We start from the raw sequence: 25977 nt of genomic DNA, 5'->3' as shown, positions 1-25977 counted from the left end.
TGAGTTTCGGATCCGTTTCTGGATCATATCCGAGAGATTATAATTTGGTCCCATTGTTGGCCGTAAGCCAAGCACCCATATTAGAGCATCTCCAATGGGACACTCTAACAAAAACTCTAAGAGTTAATTCTTATTTGCCCCCTTCTTTGTGACCAGCTTCCTTTATGGCCCCCTATTTTCTGTAAATTCAAATATAACCCCCTTCTTTGAAGTAAATGTCCTCACTGCCCTATCTATATTTATTTTTTCAAAATAAAATCAAAAAGAAAACTTCAATTCCACCTCATTTCCCTCTCCCCCACACATGTCTCTCCCCGTCACCTCTCTCTCTCCATCTCACCTCTCTCTCCAACTCACCTCTCTTCTCCGACGAAGGTCGCAGGCCGGAAATTTCCGGCCTGCGACCTTCATAAAAAAAACACTCATCTCTCTCTAAAAACTCCGGTGAAGTGGTCATTCTTCGCCGGAGATCTGGTCTGTTGAAGAACAGTCTGGTCTGTTCTTCAACATACCAGATCTCCGGGAAGGATGACCCCTTCGCCAGAGTTTCTAGAGAGAGAGAGATGAGTGTTTTTTTTTATGAAGGTCGCCGGCTGGAAAAAGAGAGGTGAGACGGAGAGAGAGAGAGGTGACGTGGAGAGATATGTGTGGGGGTGAGGGAAATAAGGTGGAATTGAAGTTTTATTTTTTATTTCATTTTGAAAAAATATTTATAGGAAGGGTAGTTAGGACATTTACATGAAAAAAGGGGTCATATTTGAATTTACAAAAAATAGGGGGTCATAAAAGAAGTTGGTCACAAAGTAGGGGGCTAAATAGGAATTAACTCAAAGTCTAAAGTCTAGTTGTCAAGTGCCAAATAAAGATCCTCTTTCTTAAGTGTCAATATAGAGACACTCTAATTTTTTTTGGTCTCCAATTGAGATCTAAGTGTTTCTACTTAATATACATGTCACTCTTAAATTGAATATGGAAAAAATAGTTGAAAAGAAAAGGTTTCTATTAGTTTAAATTTTAAAGTGACACTTAAAGAGTCTCAAGGAGACACTCTAATTTTAGAGTTTCTCTCTCTAGACACTATAATAAATGTGTCCACCTCATAATAAAGTGTCTAACAAAGTGTCCCATTGGAGATGCTTTTTAACAAAAACTCTAAAAACTCATATATGACACTCTAAGTTTTAGAGATTAAGTGTCCCATTGGAGATGCTCTTAGATTGGCAATTTATACTAGGGGTCTGCACCACTGAAACTATAAGAGGGTCCACGTTCACATCGCCTACCCGTAGGGCTCTATATAAATATTCAGACCTTAATTGAAATGTTGGGCAGGACCACCCGACCCTTCATAAGCACTAGGCAGTGAGGGCGTTTTACACCGGGGCACTTCCATAGTGCCACGTCTCGCGTCGGTAGGCAAGCCCTCAACTTCTCCAGGTTTGGGATCCGGTCTGAGTTGGATCAGGTGACCTGATTGGTTGTTCACCTGGTCCATTGCATTGGTCCAAGGTCCCACCCATATGCATTGGGTCGGATTGTATTGAACCAACCTGTTAGGGTTGGTAAGATCTGAACCCAATGGGTGAATCTAATTAATATTGGAAATGGACCGCATACATCTTGTTAGATAGGTTTATTTAAGACTGTCTCGTATTTCCCTTCAAGTGCGTATGGGTCATCAATCACAACTCCTATAGGATTGCTTAAATAGGTTGTCATTATATAATCACAATATAGTAACCCAATTCATATAGGCACCGCTAACCCATTTCATATAGGCACCCTTAACAATGGGTGCACTCCACTCAGATGCCCCCACTATCAAATGTACTTGGGTTATCCTCCTTAGAATAATGTGCTTCTAAAACAAATCACATTGATGAATTTCTAAAGGCACACTTTATATTAGTAGTGAGGTTCAGTAGAAGTGAAATGTAGTCCCTTATAAAATTGACATTTTGACTAATATTTATTGGAAATTTAACTAAGTGACACCCATTCTCTATTTCCATAGCAAGTCAAATGTGTTTGGACCAGGACTCCCTAATTGGCTAAGGCCAACGCTTTGGGGAAAGCTAAATAGTTTTCGGGGTGTAAAATTTTAAAGAGAATATGCAAGATTTTAAAAAATTTATGGGAAAACATATTCTATGGGGAATTTGGTTGAAAATAAAAAACCCTCCACCTCACCTCACTCTCTCTCCACCGCACCTCTCTCTCCCCACCATCTCTCTGTCTTCTCCGACTAGAAAGATAAAAAAAAGAAAAAAAATTCACTCTCTCTCTGTCTCTAGAAACTCCGGCTAAAGGGTTTCCCTTCGCCGGAGTTTCTAGAGAGAGAGTGGATTTTTTTTTTTATCTTTCTAGGTCGCCGGTCGAAAATTTTTCCGATCGGCGACCTAGTCGAAGAAGATAGAGAGAATGGTGGGGAGAGAGAGAGATGAGGTGGAGAGACAGTGAGGTGAGGTGGAGGGCTTTTATTTCCCTATAACATCTTACAAAATAAATTTGTCAAACTAAATTGACCAAATTTTGATCAAGTCTTCACACCCCCGGAAACTATTTAGCTTTCCCCAAAGCGTTGGCCATTGGCTAATTCAAACTTGTGAACCCCAACTCTTGGAGCTCCAACGGGAGAGCCCAGGTGCTAGGAGGGGATCCACCTAATTTTATCTCTTTTTTGTTAATCTGGTTTACCAAAAAATTGTATTAAAGTTTCCTTTTCTTAAACAGTTTCTCTAATTCTCAATTTTTTTTTCTAATTCTCTGCCTCTAGAATAATATTAAATTTTACATTTGAAACTAATAATTCACAGTTGAATATTGAAAATAAAATCCCACACACGTACATAATTTAGATTTGGAAACCTATGACGAGAGTCCGACATCAGAATTGAAAAAGTTCAGGGGTTCCAGACCCCAATAATTAGAGTTGCTCTAGAAGTAGTTTCACTTTCTCTATATTATTTTATACAGCTCTGAGAAGTTCTGATTCGACTGAATGTCAAACTTAACACAATTAACTTATTTTTAGGTAATTGTTTACCATTACAACGGTTTATACAACTTGGTAGGTCTTTTTGCTCATAACAAGGTTAGGGAGTATTTATTATTTTAAAAGGTTGTTTCTTAAATAGCCCCCAACTTTATGACCAACTTTCTGTCTAGCCTCCTACTTTATAAAAATACCCAGATGACCCCTTTTTCGAGTTATCGTTATAACTCCGTTAACCAGTCATCGTTTCTCTCTCCTCCATCTCATCACCTCTCTCTACCACCTCATCGTCTTCACCGGCGAAGGTCGCCGCCCGACCAATTTTCCGGTCAGCGACCTTCAAACATTAAAAAAAATAAAATAATTCTTTCTCCTCTCTCTCTTAATTTTTTTTTTGCTCTCTCTCTCTCTCAATACCCGCGAAGGAAAACCCTTCGCCGGAGTAGGTATGTTCGTGGAATAGACCGAAACAGATCTATTGAAAGTCTGTTCCACGAACAGACCTACTCCGACGAAGGGTGTCCCTTCGCCGGAGTATTTAGAGAGAGAGGAGAGATAAACTTTTTTTATTTTTTTTAATGTTTGAAGATTGTCGGCCGAAAAATTGATAGGCTGGCGACCTTCGCCGGTGAAGACAATGAGGTGACAGAGAGAGGTGATGAGATGGAGGAGAGAGAAATGATGATTGGTTAACGAAGTTATAACGGTAACTCAAAAAGGAGACCATCTGGATATTTTTGATAAAATAAGAGGCTAGACAGGAAGCTGATCACAAAGTTGGGTGCTATTTGAAAAATAACCACATTTAAAATTACATTTGAATTTCATGGTTTGAATTGGTTTTAAATCAAAATTTATCTGAGTCATTAGATCTGTTTCGTCTGAATTAGTAATTTAGTTGATTTACAATTCACTAGAGTTACATGATTCAGTTATAGACTACTCCAGTTCAATCAATCAAGAAAGAAACCCAACCATACTATTTTAAAACATATCGAATAAGTCCATAGATTGGCAACTAATAAATTGTGAGACATGAAAGGTGAATGAAGAAAACTAACAAGAAGGAGAAAAGCACAAAAGTGATTGCTATCGTCCATGACCACATATAATAGTACAAAGAGAAAAACAAAAATAGAAATTAAAAAGAAAAATACTCATTTTCCACGTGGGTTTGTCCAAGGTACACGTGAGGAATGCAAGACACCCACGTGGGACACTGGAAGAAGGAGAAGGGAGATTATGGTAGTACCGAAGTTCGTAGCCGTGATGCACGGGGAGCACCATCTTCCTTGTCTTTTATGTCTTGAGACTTCAACCCCAACTATTTTGGGAGATTTGCTGTTTGGACCCCCTTTCATATAATTGACTTGCTGTTTGGACTCCCTTTTTTCAGAGTTGCACTTTGGACTCCCTTTTTTGAAAAAAAAGTTAAATATAACATTTCTAGAATATTTTGGACAATTTTACCCTTCTTCTGCATCATCACGGTGTCATCACCAAACTCCATCATATACTTCAACAAGGTGAAGGCAATTTGAATCTATTAATCCCTATGGTTATGATCAAGTTTTCTCTTCCTTCATTTGCCTTTAATACCCTAAACTACTCTGTCTACTTATAATATAAAAACTCCAATTTTTCAAAGAAATTCAGATTAACATTCTGAACCCCATTGATGATTTCTCACTCAAATAATCATAACTTAGCAAAATAGAAGAAAAGGGGTTTCATTATAAAAAAATACCTGATGCAGAGAGAGCAAGACCTTCAATAATAATGACAGACCCAAGTCCAAACCAGGTGAGAAGGAAAGCACTTTCAACACTACCTTGTTCTTGTGTTGGGGTTTCTTTTTTATTTGCACTGAGACTAAGTTTCTGTAGAGGTGATTTACGAATTACTGCTGCCCTTTCTCTACCTTTCTGTTTCTTCTTTTTATCTTTTGTTTTAACTGAAGATGATGATGAAGATGGACCAAACCCAACAGCTGTTTTGTTGGTGGTGTTCTGTGGTGGGGTTAGAACTGTAGAAGAAGTATCTCCATTTGTGGGTTTTGGGTATTGTGATGAAGAATCAATTGCTCTTAAAGTGAATCTGGATTTTGTGGGGAAGATGAAGGTAGAAGTTGGTAGAAGATGAAAAGAAGGTAGTGGTCGTTTCAGAGGAAAAGAATATTGAAAAGATAAAGATAGAATTAAAGGACCATGAGTCTAGAAGAAGATAATTTTTTAATTTTTTAATTCCATCTTCACTTCCAGAGTTACTGTTTAGGTTACTTTCTCCCTCTAAAATGGCTTTACTTTCATCTCTATCTAGAAAAGATCAAGATAGAATTAAAGGACCATGTCTAGAAGAAGATAATTCACTACAAAGATTAATAGAGAAACATGAAGCCAGAAATTGGTCATGGATTAGTAAATCGATATCGAGAAGATCCGACAAATCATGCGGACAAATCTTATCAAATGTCTCTTATCTTGAGCTTGTTATTTAGTTTCTTTGTACAGCTTCCTCAATTTACTGTTATGGGCAGTGTGATTTCATCTTGTGTTTCTTATAAAATTAAAAGAAACATATTGATTTGTTATGCTAAACATAGTCATTTTGTTGCGAAATCTGAAGCTCCGGTAAGTTCATGAACCCTATCTGATGGAACTTTCTCAGCATATGTGAATTCTACTTTAAGAATGGGGAAGATGAAGCTTGGGGTCCAAAATGCAATATTGGTTACTCAAGGGTAAAGTAGGAATTTTTGTAAGTATAACTTTAGAGACGGAATATTCCTGGATGATTCCGTCAAAAGGGAGTCCAAAGTGCAACTCTGGAAAAAGGGAGTCCAAACAGCAAGTCAATTATAGGAAAGGGGGTCCAAACAGCAAATCTCCCCTATTTTCCCCTCTCTCTCTAGTAGTGTTTGGGGAATAAAATTACTAGGTCACATCAACCAACCTTCAACAACATTGTGTTTCTTCGATACATCGATAACTGATGCAGTCAACTACAATCCCAAAACTAATGCAATAAGAGGATCTACACTTCTTCGATAGAAAAAATGTTTGGTCAATTTAAACTAACCCCATGGACTTTGGGGTATGGTCGCCCCACTTTTGAGGACAAAATTAATTTTTCAAGATTAAAAATGGTTAAGAGAAATAATTGAAGATTTGATATAAGAAATTGAGATCCAAATGGAGGAGTTGGTGAGTGTGTTTTTGGGTTGGTTGGTTGGTAGGAGGGAAGTCATGTAATATTATGGTGGGATGGCATTGAGGAGTTGGTAGGTTTACCAACTACTGACTTTGAGAATATCCCAACTCTCAACTCTTTATTGGTGAAGATGTAGATATCTAATTTCGTATCAAGCTACCAACCTCATCAACTTCTTTTTTTTTTTTACTTCATTTTGCTTGGGTGGTTACACATTTACATGGATAAAGAGAGTATAGATGGATCGACTCTCGGTCGCTGAAATTTATAATCCTCTTGATCGATCAACTCTCAGCTACTAAAGTTTATAATCCTCTACAAAACCATCTCGAAAAACATATTTTGGGGCTAATGAATTATTTATGGTGATTTTGAGATAGAGTTAATGCTGCCACCTAGCTAGGGAGATCCTTTTTTTCATGTGGAAGATGATTGTAATCTCATGGGACCACTAATCAAAACTTTTCCTAGTGTGTTTAGAAATGGCGAAGCCATAGCCTATAATATGTTTTTTCTAACTACTAGAAGATGTTGGACAATTTTTAGCAAGACGTCTCATGCTGAACTAATCATGTAATCTTTCCAACTATATATATGTTTTATGAAGATATTTCTTTTTATTCTTTTCTCCACTTTAATAGTTGGTAACATATATGTCATGATACTAAGATACTAGAATTTGAATCTTACCATTTTTGTAAAGAAGTTTATTTTTAGGTACTTCGAGTCAGTAATTTCAACTTCAAACTCCACCTAACCACAAGTGGTAAGTAATGCACAAAGAAGTTTAGAGTTGGTACACACAACTCTCAAGTACATGTCATGTGAAAAAAAAACATTTTCTCATTCGTTTTATATCATGGATAACCACATCTTTTGGTATTCCAAAACAAATATGATTGGGGACCCCCTAGTGTACTCCGGGGATACTCCATAGCTGAGTTGGCTAACAAGAAAAGTGGTATTTTAATCTTTTTACAATCTTACAAAGATGTTAAAAGAACAAATTACCCATTGTCTTATCAGAGGGAGTACACCATGGAGTGCACGGTGTACCAAGGAGTCCACCTACCAGCATTGACATGATTCTAAAATGTATGATCTCTTGTCACTTTTGAGATCTAACCCAATTGATGGGTGTCTACTTGGATACCCAACCGTCCCAACATGCAACAATGTGTCTAGGTTTGTTTTTTTTTTTTCTGATGAAGATGTGTCTAGGTTTGTTGGGTTGTCCCAAGTATAGCCTATGATTATTTTGAATGCCAACAACAATTTTGAACATGTTATAGGAAATTGTAATTACTTTTTCGCCATTGATGTTTTGGGAAAGTAAGAAAAGTTTTCGAAGTACAAAATTTCATAGAGTGAAAAAACTAAAATTTTCTTCCAAACAAACATTTTCTCCGATCTCTCTTGTTCCCCCTCGAATCTTTCTCCTCGATCTTTATTTTTTTCTCTCTCCTTTCTCGATTGCAACCCTAAACAAAGAGACAGATTAATGTTTATCTTTTCATTGTAGTGTGAGCAGTAGTGATATTTATCCAGAGACAACCCATTGAAAGACAAAGGAAGCATACTCTGAGGAAGAACGCCATCATACAACTGCTGCTAGACTTGGTTTTGACCTGTGATTTCATCGATAGTTGTGGAACCATAAAAAGCCATGATATTCCACAACAAAATATCTTATGAAATCGGACATCAAGTTGATTATGCCTAATCTCAAACTTAACTCTGAAAGTTAACTCTATCGAAATCCTATAACTCAATCTCAATTTTCTGAATAAAAAATTTAAAACTATTTATTATGTCATAATTTCCCAAAAATTTCAACACAAGTTTATATTTTCGATTAGAAACACCTTCAAATGGTAAATGAGAAAAAGTTCATTCAGGAGAGAGTGAGAGAGAGATCAGAGAGTACAAGAGAGAAATCAAAGGACAGATTAGAGATAGGGAAACACAATGGTTTTGATGGGCGGAGGTGGTGGACTTAGATGGAGGAAGAAGAAACTGAAAAAAAAAAAAAACACATTAAGGGTGGGTGGTGTTTGGACGAGAAAAAGAATAAAAATTCTTTTTTGTTTCCACTCAAAAATTTGTACATAAGAAAATTTGTTTGTTTCCCTAAAACAACTATCTACTTTTTTCTTGGTTGATCTATCTTTTCCTTGGCGTCCGTTTGTTACACAGAAAAAATGTGCTAGGAAAGTCGAATTTTCCACTGTTTGGTTCAACCATAGAAGTGTAAAATTGATTACCCATTGAAATAAATGTGAAAAAAATGATGATTTATTTTACCAAAAAAAATGTGGTAAAACCCTTTTCCCATCCACCCCCCCCCCCCCCCCCCCCATGAGCGCGCTCTTTCCTCTCCGCTGGACTCGCATACACCAAATTCTTCTCAATCATCTATCTTCTTTCTCCATGAACTCTTAGATTTGATTTGTAATGTGTCCCCAATTAAAATTTCTAATACATCAAAGGATTTGGAGAAATTTTCCCAATAATCATTTGTAAAAAGTAATAGTCATTTGAGTACCAAATTCATAAAATACTTAAACCCTAAATTAATCTACCAAATCCTATATTTATGTATTAAATCTCTAAATTGGAGTACCCAAAATCCCAAATTAATGAATCTAAAAACAAAATTCTTCTGATGGTCAGGTGTAATAGTACGAAATCATCATTACCATGCATAAAAAAATATTTTCTCTCTAATTGATTGTAAAGATGGTAAAGGGTATATAGTGAAATTACTTCTCTTAGTCGTCATTGTTTCAGAGGAGAATTTGAAATTGAAGAGGGATTGTTTCTCTCCATAACCCGTTACATAAACACATAAGTCTCACCCCTAAGAAAATTCGAGCAATTGGATTTTAGCCAGAACAACGTTGAAGACAAGGTTGTGACCAGAACAGAAGACTGCCATCATGAAGGTTCAAGTACAAAACAAATGCAATTAGTCTATTCGCCAAAATAATTTCAGTCTTGAAAAATTATCTTCACTCTTTATTCCAAACAATTGCTTAGGTAGACCCTTAGATGTAACCAGGTACGATAAAGTTTATGACCTTTAGGGTCTTCTCATTTATGATTTTCATTCGTTTTGTGACCTTTAAGGTCTTTTCATTTTGTTATTGTAATGTTGTGCTCCTTTAGCTTCCTGTTGTTATTTACTTTTGTAAGTCTCAGGTTGTAACATATTTTTGTATGTTTCATGTTGTATTCAAAGGAGTCAGAAGATGGATTTGATTCCTACATATGAATGAAAATTCTGGTTTAACTCAAAAAAAGAAAAATTCTATGGGTTAGAAGCTCAACAACGTTGCCACAGAGAATTGTCTATTTGGTACAACATCTTTGCTTCAATTAACAAATGACTTTTGGTAATTCATAGATTGTCGAGAGAAACCACAAAAATTCCTCGTCTGCAAATGAGAGATATTCTCCTCAACTAATATTTTGAATACAATTGTCAACAGTTGGTAGCCCAAGTGGTTCCTAGGTGTTGACATAAACTCCAGAAATCCTTGGAGGTCCCAAGTTCGAATCCCAGAGAAGGTGGAATCTTTGGTTATTTGAGTTGGGGTTATTAGGGTGTAAATAATGTTGTTGGGCTTTAGGCCATGTCTTGTTGGGCTATAGGCCCGGTTCTGTTAGTGTTTGAGTGGGCAGTTATCGAGCTTATCACATCTATGATGTATCAAGTGCCAAATGTAACGACATACGTAGATCGTAGTCGACTTCCAAAAAAAAAAAAAAAAAAATATTTTGAATATAATTAAAATAGCGACCTGTATATAACATATGAGAGATGATTGAGACATGTCGCTTCAATATGATTCTTTCATACAATCTCGATTGTCCATCATTTGACATGACGATAAATAACTATTGCGACGCGATAATAAATAGATAAGAGGATAGAGAACATCCTTGACGAATATCACGAGAAAGAATGAACAAAGGTTAAGGAGATCCATTTAGCAAAACCTAAAAGAAAACCATAAAGACACATTCTGTGATCAAATTTGTAGAAGCTCCATGAAAATCGACAACCTCGAGGGTTAATTTAAGGAAATTTTAATCAACACTAACATATACCTAAGTCCTATCCAACTTAAGCACAAAAGATCTAGTACCACCAATAGATTACTCCATTAAATGAAAAACTTCTTGTGCTAGTATGATACAAAGGCTGTTTGAAAATTTGATGGGTAAGCATTCAAGAAAGGACAAATTCTGTTAGTAAAAAAGTATCAGAAGATGACATAGATTTTAACCTTTACAACTTCTTTCACGTTATAATTTAAAGAATTGCACGCTAACAACGACAGTTTGGTAGTCACCGATGACATTATTGGCAATAAGAAAGCAAAAGGAGAGAGAATGAAATATATCGTAAAACGAAAGACATTTTTTCACTCGCAAGTAGGACTAACATAATGATGGCCTTTCCACCTTTGGGTCGAAATTGTCACGCTAGACAAATACTAGGGCTAAATTTTCAAGTTGATCACAAATTTGGGGCGAAATTAGAATGAACCCTTTTACAATCTCACCTACCACCAAACCCATTCAAAATTACATATTTAACCAATCAAATAACAATAGGTAGTGTACACAGTCAGGGGTATTTTCGTCATTAAAACTTCACAAGATCCCTTTAAAACCTCTTATTCCTCTCTCCCTAAAGCCCTGCATCTCCCTCTCCTAAAGGAAAGCCAAACATTGATCTTCCACTGTTCTTAGATTTGGTTAATACCCACTTCTCTTTTCATCAATGGATCCAGTCAATGTTTGGGGTAACTCAAATCTACAAACAGTAGATGAAGAAATCTTCGATCTAATTGAAAAAGAAAAGAGAAGACAATGTACAGGTATTGAACTAATTGCATCTGAAAATTTCACTTCATTTGCAGTTATTGAAGCTCTTGGAAGTGCTTTAACAAACAAATACTCAGAAGGAATCCCTGGTAATAGATACTATGGAGGTAATGAATTTATTGATGAAATTGAAAATTTATGTAGATCAAGAGCTTTAGAAGTATTTCATCTTGATTCAGCAAAATGGGGTGTTAATGTTCAACCTTATTCTGGTAGTCCTGCTAATTTTGCTGCGTATACAGCACTTTTAAACCCTCATGATAGAATTATGGGTCTTGATCTTCCTTCTGGTGGCCATTTAACTCATGGGTATTATACATCTGGTGGTAAAAAGATTTCAGCAACTTCAATTTACTTTGAGAGTTTACCTTATAAGGTTAATTCAACTACTGGGTTTATTGATTATGATAAGTTGGAAGAGAAAGCTTTGGATTTTAGACCTAAATTGATTATTTGTGGTGGAAGTGCTTACCCAAGAGATTGGGATTATGCTAGATTTAGGGCTGTTGCTGATAAGTGTGGTGCTCTTTTGCTTTGTGATATGGCTCACATCAGTGGACTTGTTGCTGCTCAGGTAATCTCTCTCTATCCTTGTATCATATTAGATCTGGTTCAAATGTTTTATGCAGATCTGGATCTGGGTTTTTTTCTTTTATATGATTACTAGGTTATATCCCGTGCCATAAGGCACGGACACTTGAGAGAGAGATTTTAATTAGTTATTATTTTATGAGAGAAAGATTTTTATTAGTTATTATTTTTTTGTTTATTTTCTCTTAAATTAGTTATTATTTTATTGAGAGAGATTTTAATTTCTTCTTTTAATCCTTGAAATTTATTTTGTTTCTTTTTTTCTTAAATTAGAATTTTTATTTTTAAGAAGGAAATGATTATTGTTTTTTAAATAGGTAACTTTATTTCTACGAAGGACTATATTTTAAATTTTGAGAAGGGCTTCTGAACAATATCCTTTATTAAAAAAGGATGTTTGTCCCAGTCATCGTTTTCCCTTCTGTTTTATATAATAGATGTTTTGTTGTTTTTGTTAGATCTAGATTTGGGTTTTGTAGGATTTATGAGTTAGGGTGGTGTATTTGTATTAAATAGATCTGAAATTGACCCAAATCAGCCATCCAGCTGGGTCAGACATCATGAGTCAGACAAAACCTAACATTCTAAAATCTGATTTAAGTCAATTCAGACCTCGAGACAGATTTCATGTCGGACCTAGGAGAAAATAAACACTACCTTGGTTTGGGTTTCTTATCTATACGAAACAGCATATAGTATTATAGTGTTTTAATTTATCGTACAAGTTAACTCAAAATCTGAATCTGAGTCTGCATTTTGTAATCTGCATCTAGTCCTGCATATATAAACATATTAATATTCAGGTTGCTTGTGTTTTGAATTGTCTTGAATTTTAACTAAAAGTTGTAGCTTTGTAGTTATTTGTTACGGGTGGTAAAACCCATCAATTTTAGTTTGTTTCGAGTTCAATTCTAGTGTTCTTAACATGTCCTAACGTTCTTCGCATATCAAAATCTAGCTTCATCGCTAAATTAGTCGTACTTTGGTTTTGATACCGTTTGCTTATAAGTCTTTGTTTTCGTGCTTTGTTTTGTAGGAAGCTGCCAACCCATTTGAATATTGTGACGTAGTCACAACCACAACCCACAAGAGCTTGAGAGGACCTAGGGCTGGTATGATTTTCTTTAGGAGGGGACCTAAGCCAGCCAAGAAGGGTCAGCCTGAGGGTGCTGTTTACGATTTTGAAGACAAGATCAACTTCTCCGTTTTCCCTGCTCTTCAAGGTGGTCCACACAATCACCAGATCGGCGCTTTGGCTGTTGCCTTGAAACAAGCTTCGAGCCCAGGATTTAAAGCTTATGCCAAGCAAGTAAAGGCTAATGCTGTGGCACTTGGAAATTACTTGATGAACCTGGGCTACAAGCTTGTTACCAACGGGACTGAGAACCACCTTGTTCTATGGGACCTTCGTCCTCTCGGGTTGACAGGTAATTTTGGATTTGATGGTACATTGTTCTTGAATTGATGTTTGTGGTAATACTCAAGCTAAGCAAATTTACTCAAGTTTCACTCAAAAACTGATGTGACATCGTCCTGACCATATACTTTCAGTTGAGTAAGATTCTGTGTAAAACTCTACATGCTGGAGCATTGCCCTTTCCTTCTCATAACTGAGTCACTGATAATTTTATCCCATCTCCCCCACTTTGACATCTTAAAAGAGCTCTAGATGGTTTACATGTCAATTACGAGCCTTTCATATTTACATATTTGTTCTTTGGGCATGATATTGCAGGCAACAAAGTTGAAAAGCTTTGCGATTTGTGCAACATTACCGTGAACAAGAATGCAGTCTTTGGTGATAGCAGCGCATTAGCTCCCGGAGGTGTTCGAATCGGTAGGAACAATTTTAGCAAGATCTTGGTTTACTTTTTGACATAACTCATCCACTTATCATCTTGTGAGTAGGCTTTGTTATCCTTTTCTTGAACGAAAATCATTTTGGTTTGCAGGTACTCCGGCCATGACTTCCAGAGGTTTGGTCGAGAAAGACTTCGAACAAATCGCCGAGTTCCTCCACCAAGCTGTTGTCATTACTCTGAAAATCCAGAAAGAGAACGGTAAACTATTGAAGGATTTCAACAAGGGACTTGTCAACAACAAGGACATTGAAGCTCTGAAAGTAGAAGTCGAGAAGTTCTCATCCTCTTTCGAGATGCCCGGATTCCTTATGTCAGAGATGAAATTCAAAAACTAGATGAATGAAAAAAAAGAACTATTTTACTATTCTGTGTTACTTTTGCTTTTGTTACTCTTTTCTTGTTATGTTTTTTGTTCCTCTAAGTGAAGGAAATTAAGAGTTATTGTGTTGTATGAATTCTGAATAATTTAAAAGGTTTCAGTTTGAATTCAATTGTTAGTTCTTTGTTTAATCATTGCATATAAAACAGTGAGGTTTGAAATATATTTCTTACTTAGGTGCTGTTTGTTTTTTTATTTTTTCAGATCTGAAATCTGAATTGGCACCCAATTTAGATTTCAGATGTTTGTTTTTTAATTTACATAAATCTGAAAATCTTGTCTGAATTGGCTGAAAAGATCTAACATATTTTCAGACTTCAAAACAAGTTTGAAATGTTCAACCAGTTTCTGAAATGCGTCAAATGACACTTATACCCCTCGTGATTTGGAAAAATCTCTAAGTCTCATATTCAGGCAGCCATCGCCACCACCACCACTATCACAGACCACACCACCATCACAAAGTTCAGGCAGCCACAAACCACCACCACAAACCACCACCAGAGACACAACCACCGCCACTATCACAAACCACACCATCAAAAAAAAGTTAGACCATTCCACCATCACAAAGTCAGACCACCACCACCACCAACCCAACACCACCACCGTAAATCAAATCACCACCACAACCATGACCTAAATAAATCAGACCACAACCTAAACAAATCAGACCATCATCACACACCACGAGCACCACCACCACATAAAACGAGCACCACCGCCACCACATAAAACGAGCACCACCACCACATAAAACGTGCACCACCACTTTTACCTGCCACATTAAAACTTGGTTCATTCTATCAGATAAACAAGCACCACCACCTACATAAGACGGATCTGGCGAGGGTTAGGTCAGTTCATGGCTTGCTTCTGTCTCGCCGACTCAAACTGTGGGTTGGATGGATCCTCACCTTTGCTGACTTTCGGTTCTTAAAGAGAGAGAGAGAGGGAGAGAAGAGAGTGAGAGAGAGGGAAGAGAGAGAAATAAACAAAACCCTAATCTGAATGGGTTAGGGTTTTTTGGCTTTTATTCTTCACCCATGAGAAGTGAAATTAGGTTGCTTTTCCTTTCCTTTTTTTCCAAAAATATAATTAGGGGTATAAGTGTCAATGTTTTAATTCAGATTTAGCAATTCAGATTTAAAAAACAAACATCTAATTCGGCGAATTCAGATTCAGCCTATTCAGTTCAGCCAATTCAGATTCAGCTAATTCAGATTCAGACACAAATAAAAAAACAAACAGCACCTTACTCTGTGATATTCTTTTCAGAGATAATTGGATTCTTAAAGAGTGATTTGTATAAATGGTGGGTGCAATATCTGCCATTATTTGGGTTGTAAGAGCAAATCCAGTCTCAGTCTATATAGGCCGAAAAAACCGCTTTTTCACCCAAAATTTTCAGCCTCAGTTCATCCTCAAAATTCAGTTCCAACCCCAGCCTCTTTTGACGCCGAAAATTTGGTCATGTGGGAAATGCGTGTGCGGTCTTTTTGTTGGTGTGCGAAAAACGCGTGCGGTTTTGTGTATATACAAAACACGTGTTTGAACTATTTTGGAAATAATATTTTTTTCTAAGGTTGAAAAATTATTCGGGAACCGACATTTTGGTGGGATGTATTTTAATTATTAATATTTAAGTTTTTTTTAATTATTAATTTTTATTATTAATGTTTTTTATTTAATTTTTAAGTTATTTTTAATTTACAGAAAAAAAATGAAGGAAGATCTGGCAGTTGGATAATCCAACGGCCAAGATCATCCCAACATGACCGTTGGGAGTCCTCAACAGTCATTTTGGGGACTGTTCAGTCGCCCTTAATGTTAGGGGCGACTGAAGTAGTCAGTTGGGGCGGAACCGACTGTGCTTGGAACAATGGACTAAGGCCAAAATTTAGAAATTTTGCCCTCAATCCGCCCCACGCTAGAGTTGCTCTAATGGTTCAGTAATAGTGATTTGTAATAACTAGTGGGTCGCATATGTACCATTTATATGGGTCGTAACGGCCCAATAATACCGATCTGTAACACTGATTGGTATAACTAGTGGGTCAAATATCTCTCATTACGTGAGTTGTACAGGTTCCAACTTCCAACCGTAGCCGGGTAGGAATCGTAGGATAGAATCATCACGTTCCGTGTATTTTTGTTGCAAAGGGACATATTAATATGTGATATGAGCATAAAAAAGATATGACGTTGATTTCACCTTATTCAATGGTAATTGTTTTTTGAGTTCTTTATTTCAAGCAACAACAACCTAGATTCATACACCCAAAATTTCACAACTATATATTATTTACATAATCTTATTTAGAGAATAAAATATCAAAGGTTTCTGTAAAGGCCAATCAAATGTTATCTTTTTAAAATATATTTGCATTAAGAAAGAAAACGAAAACAATGTGGGAGTGGATTTTTTTTTCGTTTTGATTGTAACCTAGAGTGGAATGTCGAAGCCAGACGGAGTTATAAACAAATTCCTCTAGGAGAGTACAATGGATATCCTAAAATATCATCGTCTATTTGGCAAAAGATTTTGAACGGAAATGCTCCGCTAATCTACGTCTATCATGTTAGACGTCCCGTTGCTGCTTACCCATTTTTCAGTGCAGACATTTTTTGAAAGATTTATTATTTATATATATGTTCTTTATAACTTATCATACTAAATTAGATAAGCAATTTACTTGTAATTAATTCAAACAGAATGGAATATTCTTAATTTCTTTGTAATTACTTTAAGACACCCAGAAAGAAAGGGTATTTTTCTAAGTAACTAATCATATGGAAGATACCGGCGCCTCTCCCTTACTTTTTCAGTCACTCAAACCCACTAAATATCCAAATTAACTCCCTATAAATACTATCCCCACCCAAACCACCCTTATCTTTCATTATCAACTCCATCTCTCTCTCTCTCTCTATGTCTCTCTACACATTTACATATTTCTATCTCTAAATTAGTGAAAATGGCTGAACTCATAAGGTTTATTTTTCTCCCATTTGTGATTACTTTATGGATTATGAACCAATCTTTAGCTAATGCAGCATTTAATGTAATAAACTTGGGAGCTAAGCCCGACGGTCAAACCGATTCAACTAAGGCCTTTGTTAGTGCGTGGGACGGTGCTTGTGCTTCTGTAAAACCGGCTCTAATTTATGTACCACGAGGGCGGTATTTGGTTAACCGCATTGTGTTTGGAGGGGGACAATGCAAAAATACAAATACTACAATTTGGATTGATGGGTCTCTTGTAGCTCCATCGGATTATTGGGCTCTCGATAGCACCCATATTTGGCTCTCGTTTGAGTGGGTCACCGGAGTTACTATCCGCGGTGGGGTCCTTGATGGTCGAGGTTCGGCTCTTTGGGCATGTAAGCTTGCTGGAAATAAGATATGCCCGGGCGGTGCAACGGTAGGTCAAATGAACTTTTTAGCTATATTATGATACAAAAAAGCACATATAAAGTACAATTGTACAAAAACAAATAATTTAACCTTTTTCCTTTATGGAATGCAGTCATTGTCATTTACAGGCTCAAACGACATAAATATCCGTGGACTAACTTCGATAAACAGTCAGATGTTTCACATAGTTATCAATGGTTGCAAGAATGTTGATATAAAAGGTGTCAAAATTCTCGCACCCGAAAATAGCCCTAACACAGACGGTATCCACATACAACTATCCACCAACGTTAAAGTTGCGAACACTAGTATTAAAACTGGAGATGATTGTATCTCGATTGGTCCAGGCACTGAAAACTTATGGATTGAACGTGTTTCGTGCGGACCTGGTCATGGTATCAGGTAAAAAATGTTCAATCTTAACCCTGATAATTTTATTAGACATATCATTCGTACATACAAATAACACTAATTTACTATTCTATTTGTAGCATTGGGAGTCTAGCAAAAGCTTATGATGAACTAGGTGTGAGAAATGTGACAGTTAAAACAACTGTTTTTACTGGTACCCAAAATGGATTAAGGATAAAAGCTTGGGGAAGACCAAGTACTGGTTTTGTTGATGGTGTTTTCTGTGAACATTCATTGATGAGAAATGTCCAAAATCCTATTGTTATTGATCAAAATTATTGCCCTAACAATGAAGGTTGTCCTAATCAGGTATTGTGTTTAAAGGCACCACATTAAAAATAAAATGTATATCATTTTCTCTACTTCTTTGTGGAAAATAAATTAGCGACGGGCATTATTTTAATTTATTTTTTCATTTTAAAATGTGCAGGTATCTGGAATAAAAGTCAACAACATAATGTATAAAGATATTCGAGGAACGTCAGCAACGCAAGTTGCAATAAAATTTGACTGCAGCAATACAAATCCGTGTGAAGGGATTCACTTGGAGAATATTAAACTTACTTATCAAAATCAACCGGCCCTTTCTTCATGTACAAATGCCGACGGATCTGCTTACGGTTTAGTTGAACCAGCAAGTTGTTTGTAAAATACTTTGAAATTATTCATTGTTATGTTATTTAATTTCATTTGAAATAAAGTCTTTTGTTTGGTCGTTTGATATTTTATTAAGAATTCTGTTTTATAGTACTTTGTAATATGGATTAGTTTAGCAAAAGTCGATTACTTCCCTAATAAATCTCATCCATATGACTAGCTAGTCAAGATTAAAATTGTTTAGTTGTAAGAGTGAGATCATATCAACATTAATGCACCAATTTCTATCAAAATTTCATCAAGATAAACCACTATCATGAACTCAAAGGTCAATCCATCCTAATTAAGATCGAAAAATTAGTTCTTAATACAAAGAGATACAAACTATTGTTTAATATACAAAGTTCTTCCATAAAACCTAAAAAAGAAAATAGACAAAATAAGAGAGAAAAGAGAACTTAAATGTTATCCTTAACATAACTTATAGCACCAATTGAATTTTCCCATAAACTTGTGATAATCGTCCAAAACATATCTGATAAACCATCGGAAATGTTGGGGAAATTTTCCGATAACCCACCAAATGCTTCTTTAGATTTTTCAATTAGCCCAATAATTGATCCTCCAATTGACCCGACCGAATCAAACAAAACACTTGTTAGAAGATCTAATGTCAGAGAGACGATATTAGATATAAGCTCAAATATGAACCCAACTGTATACTCACATATTGACCTTATGAAGTTTGCTAGAAGATGAAATAAATTGTTTAAGCCTTCGCCCGATTCTTTAAGCCCACTAAGCACCAATACTATTAGATGGGCTATACTGCGAAAGAGTAATAGAGATATAAGGTCTATTGACGAAGTAATAGAAAAATAAAGAATTTTAATTAGAACGAAAGCCATTTGTACTACGATTGTGTAGAGGAAGAGAAAACTTAGGAAAGAAGAAGAAGAATGAAGTGTGGAACTCTTCAAACTTCAAATATGATCTTATTATTTAGGTCTTAATTAAGATCAGTTGTTTACCCAAACTTGTTTGAATCTTGTTAGTATATTCTTTAAATATGTATTGTTTTATATTGGGGAGTTGATGAGCCTATCCCATTTTGATAGTATAATAACACCTAGTCCTTGGTTTTATTTTTATTTTGTTGTTTTTCTATGTTTACTTAATATATAAAGGAACAAATTTATTGATACAGCCTCTTCAATTGTAGCGAATTATATTTTATTACGAACTGCAGTTAAGAAAGGAAACATTTACTATTTACCTTTACCTATAGATGATGCGGAGGGCTATCTTCGCAAATAACAAGTTATAACTTTCTAGCTTAACTAGGATCAAGCCTTCGCCCTTTGGAGCCGAGTATCATATACACCTCCAAAATAAAGCGACCGGGTCTTTAATAGTGTATCTGAGCTTCTTTAGAACACTGTGAGGAAACACTCCAAAAAAAAGGATACAACACGAATTTAATTCAATAAAAGATAGCCATGGGAAACATACCAAACATAGAACTTAAGAGATAACCACAGAAAACTAAATCCACAAAGGAAACAAACAGTGGTATAGGGTTATTTCCCAAATGGCCCCCAACTTTGTGACTAGCTTCCTGCCTAGCCCCCTACTTTATCAATAATTCTCATATGACCCCCTTTTCAATTATCGGTAACTTTCCGATAGCTATTCATATTCTCTCTCTCCTCCATCTCATCTTTTCTCTCTGTCACCTCATCTTATCGCCACCTCATCTTCTCGCCACCTCATCATCTTCTCCGGCGAAGGTCGTTGGCCATCGACCTTCAAACATAAAAAAAAAATATATATATTTTCTCTCTCCTCTCTCTCTCCAATTTTTTTTTCTTACCTCTCTCTCTAGAACAGATCTAGAGAGAGAGGAAAGAAAAAAAATTGAAGAGAGAGAAAATAAAAGAAGTTTTTTTTTATGTTTGAAGGTTGTCGGCCGAAAAATTGGCCGGCCGACAACCTTCGCCGAAGAAGATGATGAGGTGGCGAGAAGATGAGGTGGCAGAGAGAAGAGATAAGATGGAGGAGAGAGAATATGACTAGCTAACGGAAAGTTAACGGTAACTGAAAAAGGGGGCTATATGAAAATTATTGATAAAGTAGAGAGCTAGGCAAGAAGTTGGTCACAAAGTTGGGGGCCATTTTAGAAATAATCCTAACTTCAAAATGATTCAGTTTTTTGTTTTTACCATTTCAGTTAGGAATCTCTCTTACCTTCAAAATTAAAATAAGCCCTAGATTGGTTGTTATAACTTATATGTGGAGTAGGGAGTTAGAAATTCCTAAGGAAAATAAGCATTATAACTTATATGTGGAGTAGGGAGTTAGAAATTCCTAAGGAAAATAAGCATTTTTGGTTTTAAACAAATATGAGCTTATAAAAGTAGTTATAGATGTTTTTTGATCTCAACTATAACTGACCTACTTTTCTCAACAAAAAAAAAAAAAAAAAAAACTGACCTACTTACACCAAGCTTACTTGATCATCAAATCGGATCTTAAATTGAAAATCTTGTGGTGAAGTAACACTTCCACCATATAATTGTGGTATTTGATGTATATATTATATGTATATACATAATTACTATCCAAGCAGATGACCACAAACTTAATATGGTATCAGAACTAAGTATACACGTGGTAAATAGAAAAAGTCAAACGTTCTCCGCGTCACCTTAAAATACAAAACATGTGCAACTACTCTCACTCACCCTGACGCCTCCTCATGTGTGGGATTCTTTTTATCACACACGACCCATATTAAAGAAAATAACACAAGCAGAGGCGGACCTATGTGAAGACCAGTCTAGGCAGTGTGGCCTAGGTTGGAATGTATAGTATCCTGTTAAAGACATAACAGAGTTGGGCAAGTAGCTCGGTGGTTAGTACTCTAGCCAGGCCCCAGAGGTCATGAGTTTAACTCCCATGATCTACAAATACTTTTGTATTTTTGGCTCCTCTTTTGGTAAGGGTTAAAGACACTCCCAATAACTATGAAAGGCACCTCTATTAAGTCAAAGTTTGTGTACGAAAGAGCTGTCCTTAAAGTTTTTTGGGGTCTTTTTAAGACTAATTCTCGTTTTGTCCTTGTAATATGAATAATTCACAAAAATGACCTCCAAATTTTACCAGCTTCTGCAATAGACCCTAAAAATAACTTTTTTGATATTTTTTCTTTAATACATCATATTTAAGCTTGCCCCGGCTAGTTAAAAATTCTGGTTCCGCCCCTGAACACAAGAGGAGTGAGATTGTTTAGTGTGATAGGTCAAATCCGAGAGTCTGGAACTTAAACTTGTTTCAAAGAAAAGTGATTATGGGTAGTGTGCGGTAAAAAATGAATGTGGGTAGCGTCAAGCGGGTGACCAAATCATGTTATTATCAAGATTAGTGAGAGAGAGGGGGTCTGAAACTTAAACTTGTCTGCGATTAAAATAAACTTTGAGGGGATTGACAACCCCAGTGAGCCCTAAAAGGAGATTAATGAGTGAGAGAGAGGGGGTCTGAAACTTAAACTTGTCTGCGATTAAAATAAACTTTGAGGGGATTGACAACCCCAGTGAGAAAGAGAGGGTCTAAAGCTTAACTCTTAAACGAAAAACCATTACAAGTCTTTGTCTTATCCATCAGCAAGCTCGGTTCTTCAAGATCTTCGAAGAGAGAGAAAGTACAGAGAGAAAAAAAAAAAGCAAACGAAAAACATAAGAAGACGCCGGAAGGCCACTGTAGCAATTTTGGGAGGCATCTACAGACAGGAGGGCCCTACAACAGTTTCAGGAGGTGCCAATAGACGCTCCCAATTTATTTATTTTTTTTTTGAAAACTCCTAAAACTTAATAGTACTAAAAGTCAATCCCAAATTTTATATTTGTACTCATTTTTTGGTAAACCATAAAAAAAACAAAAATGTGTAAGATGATTCCAATTGTGAAGGGGATCAAAAATTATTTTGCCATTTCATCTTGCAAGCACTAGTTTCCATAGCAGATCATAACAATCTTTATTGCCAAATTTCCTACAATCCAGATTAGGTCCATGTTTCAGTCATATTATTTAATATGGTCAAATTATTATTATTAAATAATAAAATATATAAAAGTAAACTTTGCATCAAAGGATTGTACATATAAAATATTTAATCCAAAAAATATGACACCACCTTTGATTCATCAATCTAATGTTAAAGAGAGAATTTTGCTATGAAGTGTGAACAAAGAAGCCATTTTTGGTCAACAAAATAGTATGATATTTAACCTAGGTATTTTGATCTTTCTAAAATACAACCAAATTGATGCTTCAAGCCTTCAACCTACTACTATATAAACTGACAATCAACAGCTTCTCTGAATCATTTTATGCTCCTTTTTTCTAGAGAGGGAGAGAGAGACGGTGTAGGAGAGATATAATAGTTACAATTAGTCATCCAAGTTAGATCAAGGGCTCGAGGCAAAGTGGCAAACTAATAATTATATAATAATATATATAATAATTACAGTTGTATCCTTGCGTTGAATACTTGGGTTCTCTTTGTGTTGATTATGGCCGGAAAGCTTATGCATGCTGTTCAAATTGATGGGTATGGAGGTGGAGTTGGCACTTGGAAGGTGTATTTCTGCCAATAACTTATTTGTTTTTTTTTGTTGAAGGCCCATAACCTTTTTGAGTATACGTAGTTTTAATTTCCATATATTGGGAAGTGGTAGAATCACAAAAGATTTTGACAAAAGAAGTTACCTAACTGATGTGGCGGTTGTGACATTCGTTTCTCAACGGCTTAGATTTAGTTAAACTTTCAAACCACAACCGCCATAGGCAGGGACGGAACCAGAATTTCTGTTAGAGGGGGGCCGAACTGTTCTAGTCATAGATTAGTTTGAGAAGCAATTCCTAAAAATGGCCACCTAAACATATCATTACGTTATAAGAGTAAAGAACACAAATAAAAAAAAGTTGGAGCTACTACGCCGAATAGTGTTTTTTCTATAACGCATCAAACCGGAACTCGCCGCTCCTTCAAATCTCTAAAATCGTTTACGATGGATTATACGCTAAACTTTCAGATGTTACTTGCGGATCGTAAAAAGTAAGAACAAAGTAGTCAAATAAAATAATGGCTAACTTTTTTCAATGTCATTTTTTGATTGTCATCATTTAGTTGTGGGTGCTTCTAAAGGCACCGGGCCAAAAGGCTGTTAGCATCCGGAAATTTTATTGACTTGGGTCAATGGCCATTGACCCGAGGTCTCTATAAGCACCTCGTTTTAATGTGGGTGGTGTTCACCTTCGTTTCCTTCTTCCATCTCTCTTTCCCTCTCTAGTTTATGCCTTCGGCTAGTTTGAAGATTTCATAAATTAAGATTTTTAGGTTCCAGTAACTGAATTCAAGGAAGAACTCTAAAAGATGTTTGAGTTCACGATTTTGAGGTTTTAGAGTGAGAAAAATGAAAGATTGTAAAGAAAGAACAGCTTGATTTTGGATTATGACGATGGCTCCGTCGATAACTACCAGTACTGTTGCTCCTAGTTCACTGGAAGAGGTGTTGGATTCATTAAGACAGAGAGATGAGAAACCAAAGGATATACCACCGGCATTACCAGTTCGTCCAACTTCAAAATCAGACATATTGATTTGGATATTGTACCAAATCAAAACGCATCTCATCTATTCTTGAGATTTGACTTCTACAACTAGACATCCTTCTCCTTCAGTGATTCATATCCTACTCGCTCCTTCCAAAATCGATTTTACTACTGAAATCGATATCATCACCGACCAATAGGAACTAGTTCTTGCACTATACATTGATATCATCACCAACCAATATAATTGAAGTGATATGACCTGAAACTTGAAACACATTCCCTGCCATATAATTTTCTTAATGTTGATGGTTTATACCCATCTTCTTCCATTGATTCTCTGAAGATTTTGCTGATGATGGATTTGGGGTTGATGATGTTGGAAATTCCTAAATCCTTCAATAATAGCAACATCTTCATTATAAAGTACCTTCTTGAGTAAGAGTTGAAGTTTCTCTCTCTAGGCCTATGATGAATTTGGGATTGATGATCTTGAAAATTAGTAGAGACATCATAAAAAATGGCAACTTCTTCACAGTAGTCAGACATTCTAGAGTTGTTTCTCTGTTTAGGTATCATCTGATGAAGTTGATGAAAAAAAAAAGTCTAATACAGCAACCCCACCATCCAACTGAAACATCCCATTAATCTAACTTGATGCCATTCTTTCTTTTTCCAAGATTGATTTTTCTCTTTGTGTGAGGGAGGGAGAGGGCAAAAGCAGTTGATGAGAGAAAGAAGGAGATAAGACCGATGGGAGTTTTATAGAGGAAGAGAAGGAAGCTGGTTCTAAGAAAAGTTTTATTGGGGGTAAAAAATGGTTGAGTATTGTGGTGGATCATCAAGTTGAATCTCCTTACCCTAGAAAAAAGGTAGTAAAGGATAATTTTGGTGAGAGGTTTGAAGAAAATGGTGATAACATTGGGTTTGTTCTCAAGAAGGTAATAGATAGGGTTAGGGTTAAGAGAGAAAAGACCGGTGCCTACATAGTTGGTTGGTGCTATTAGAGAAAAGAGCGGTTGGGCATGGTGCTAACAGAGATGGATGCTAACAGCTTTTGGCCCGGTGCCTTTAGGAGCACCCTTTAGTTGTTCCCGCTAGCCATTTAATTCGTTATACCTACTTAAACAAAAATCTTTTGACATCAGTTAAATGTATTGCAAAAAAGAGAGAAAGAAAGACTTTTTTTTCCAATAAAATTTGCATATTTTCGATTTACGATTATGAGAAAAAAAAATTGGCTAATGAGATGAACGTTTAGATCTAATTGGGTTCTCTTTACAATTGAAATCGATATGAGTTAACAAAGAGAAAAGAAATTAAAATAAGTAAACAATTAACTAGTGGGTTGCATATATACCATTTATATGGGTCGTAACGGCCCAATAATACCGATCTGTAACAGTGATTTGTATAACTAGTGAGTCAAATATCTATCATTATCTGAGTTGTACAGGTTCCAACTTCCAACCATAGCCGGGTGGGAATCGTAGGATGGAATAGTCATGTTCCGTGTATTTTTGTTGCAAAGGGACATATTAATATGTGATACGAGCATAAAAAAGATATGACGTTGATCTCACCTTATTCAATGGTAATTGTTTTTGGAGTTCTTTATTTCAAGCAACAACAACCTAGATTCATACACCCAAAATTTCACAACTATATATTATATACATAATCTTATTTAGAGAATAAAATATCAAAGATTTATGTAAAGGCCAATCAAATGTTATCTTTTTCAAGTATATTTGCATTAAGACAGAAAAAACTAAAACAGTGTGGGAGTAGATATTTTTTCGTTTTGATTGTAACCTAGAGTGGAATGTCGAAACCAGACGGAGTTATAAACAAATTCCTATAGGAGAGTACAATGGATATCCTAAAATATCATCATCTATTTGGCAAAAGATTTTGAACGGAAATGCTCCGCTAATCTACGTCTATCATGTTAGACGTCCCGTTGCTGCTTACCCATTTTTTAGTGCAGACATTTTTTGAAAGA

General features: G+C 35.9%; 2 protein-coding genes across 2 annotated transcripts; both read left to right on the top strand.

Moving 5' to 3' along the window:
* The first annotated feature begins 10709 nt into the window (after window positions 1-10709).
* On the top strand, window positions 10710-14045 carry LOC147539424 (serine hydroxymethyltransferase 4-like). The gene is made up of 4 exons (XM_086639312.1): window positions 10710-11675; window positions 12729-13119; window positions 13428-13529; window positions 13645-14045. Exons 1-4 carry the CDS (start codon window positions 10998-11000, stop codon window positions 13887-13889), a joined length of 1416 nt encoding a protein of 471 aa, XP_086495438.1. The 5' UTR covers window positions 10710-10997; the 3' UTR covers window positions 13890-14045.
* Window positions 14046-16910: 2865 nt separating this feature from the next.
* Window positions 16911-18476, top strand: LOC147539423 (polygalacturonase-like). Its single transcript, XM_086641991.1, has 4 exons — window positions 16911-17358; window positions 17464-17753; window positions 17843-18071; window positions 18193-18476. Exons 1-4 carry the CDS (start codon window positions 16912-16914, stop codon window positions 18409-18411), a joined length of 1185 nt encoding a protein of 394 aa, XP_086498117.1. The 5' UTR covers window position 16911; the 3' UTR covers window positions 18412-18476.
* Window positions 18477-25977: the final 7501 nt, after the last annotated feature.

This window comes from Eschscholzia californica, unplaced genomic scaffold (genome assembly GCF_041429995.1).
Source record: "Eschscholzia californica isolate CP2 unplaced genomic scaffold, dmEscCali1.0.p SCAF_5, whole genome shotgun sequence".
NCBI lineage: Eukaryota > Viridiplantae > Streptophyta > Magnoliopsida > Ranunculales > Papaveraceae > Eschscholzia > Eschscholzia californica.
The sequence above is the reverse complement of the archived record's forward strand: the minus strand, read 5'-3'. Positions and strand labels throughout refer to the sequence as shown.

Coding starts and splice junctions, on each gene's coding strand:
- LOC147539424 (XM_086639312.1), top strand. CDS start 10,998: ATGGATCCAGTCAATGTTTGGGGTAACTCAAATCTACAAACAGTAGAT. Junction 13,120..13,427: donor TCGTCCTCTCGGGTTGACAG/GTAATTTTGGAT, acceptor ATGATATTGCAG/GCAACAAAGTTGAAAAGCTT. Junction 13,530..13,644: donor TCCCGGAGGTGTTCGAATCG/GTAGGAACAATT, acceptor TTTGGTTTGCAG/GTACTCCGGCCATGACTTCC.
- LOC147539423 (XM_086641991.1), top strand. CDS start 16,912: ATGGCTGAACTCATAAGGTTTATTTTTCTCCCATTTGTGATTACTTTA. Junction 17,359..17,463: donor TATGCCCGGGCGGTGCAACG/GTAGGTCAAATG, acceptor TATGGAATGCAG/TCATTGTCATTTACAGGCTC. Junction 18,072..18,192: donor ATGAAGGTTGTCCTAATCAG/GTATTGTGTTTA, acceptor TAAAATGTGCAG/GTATCTGGAATAAAAGTCAA.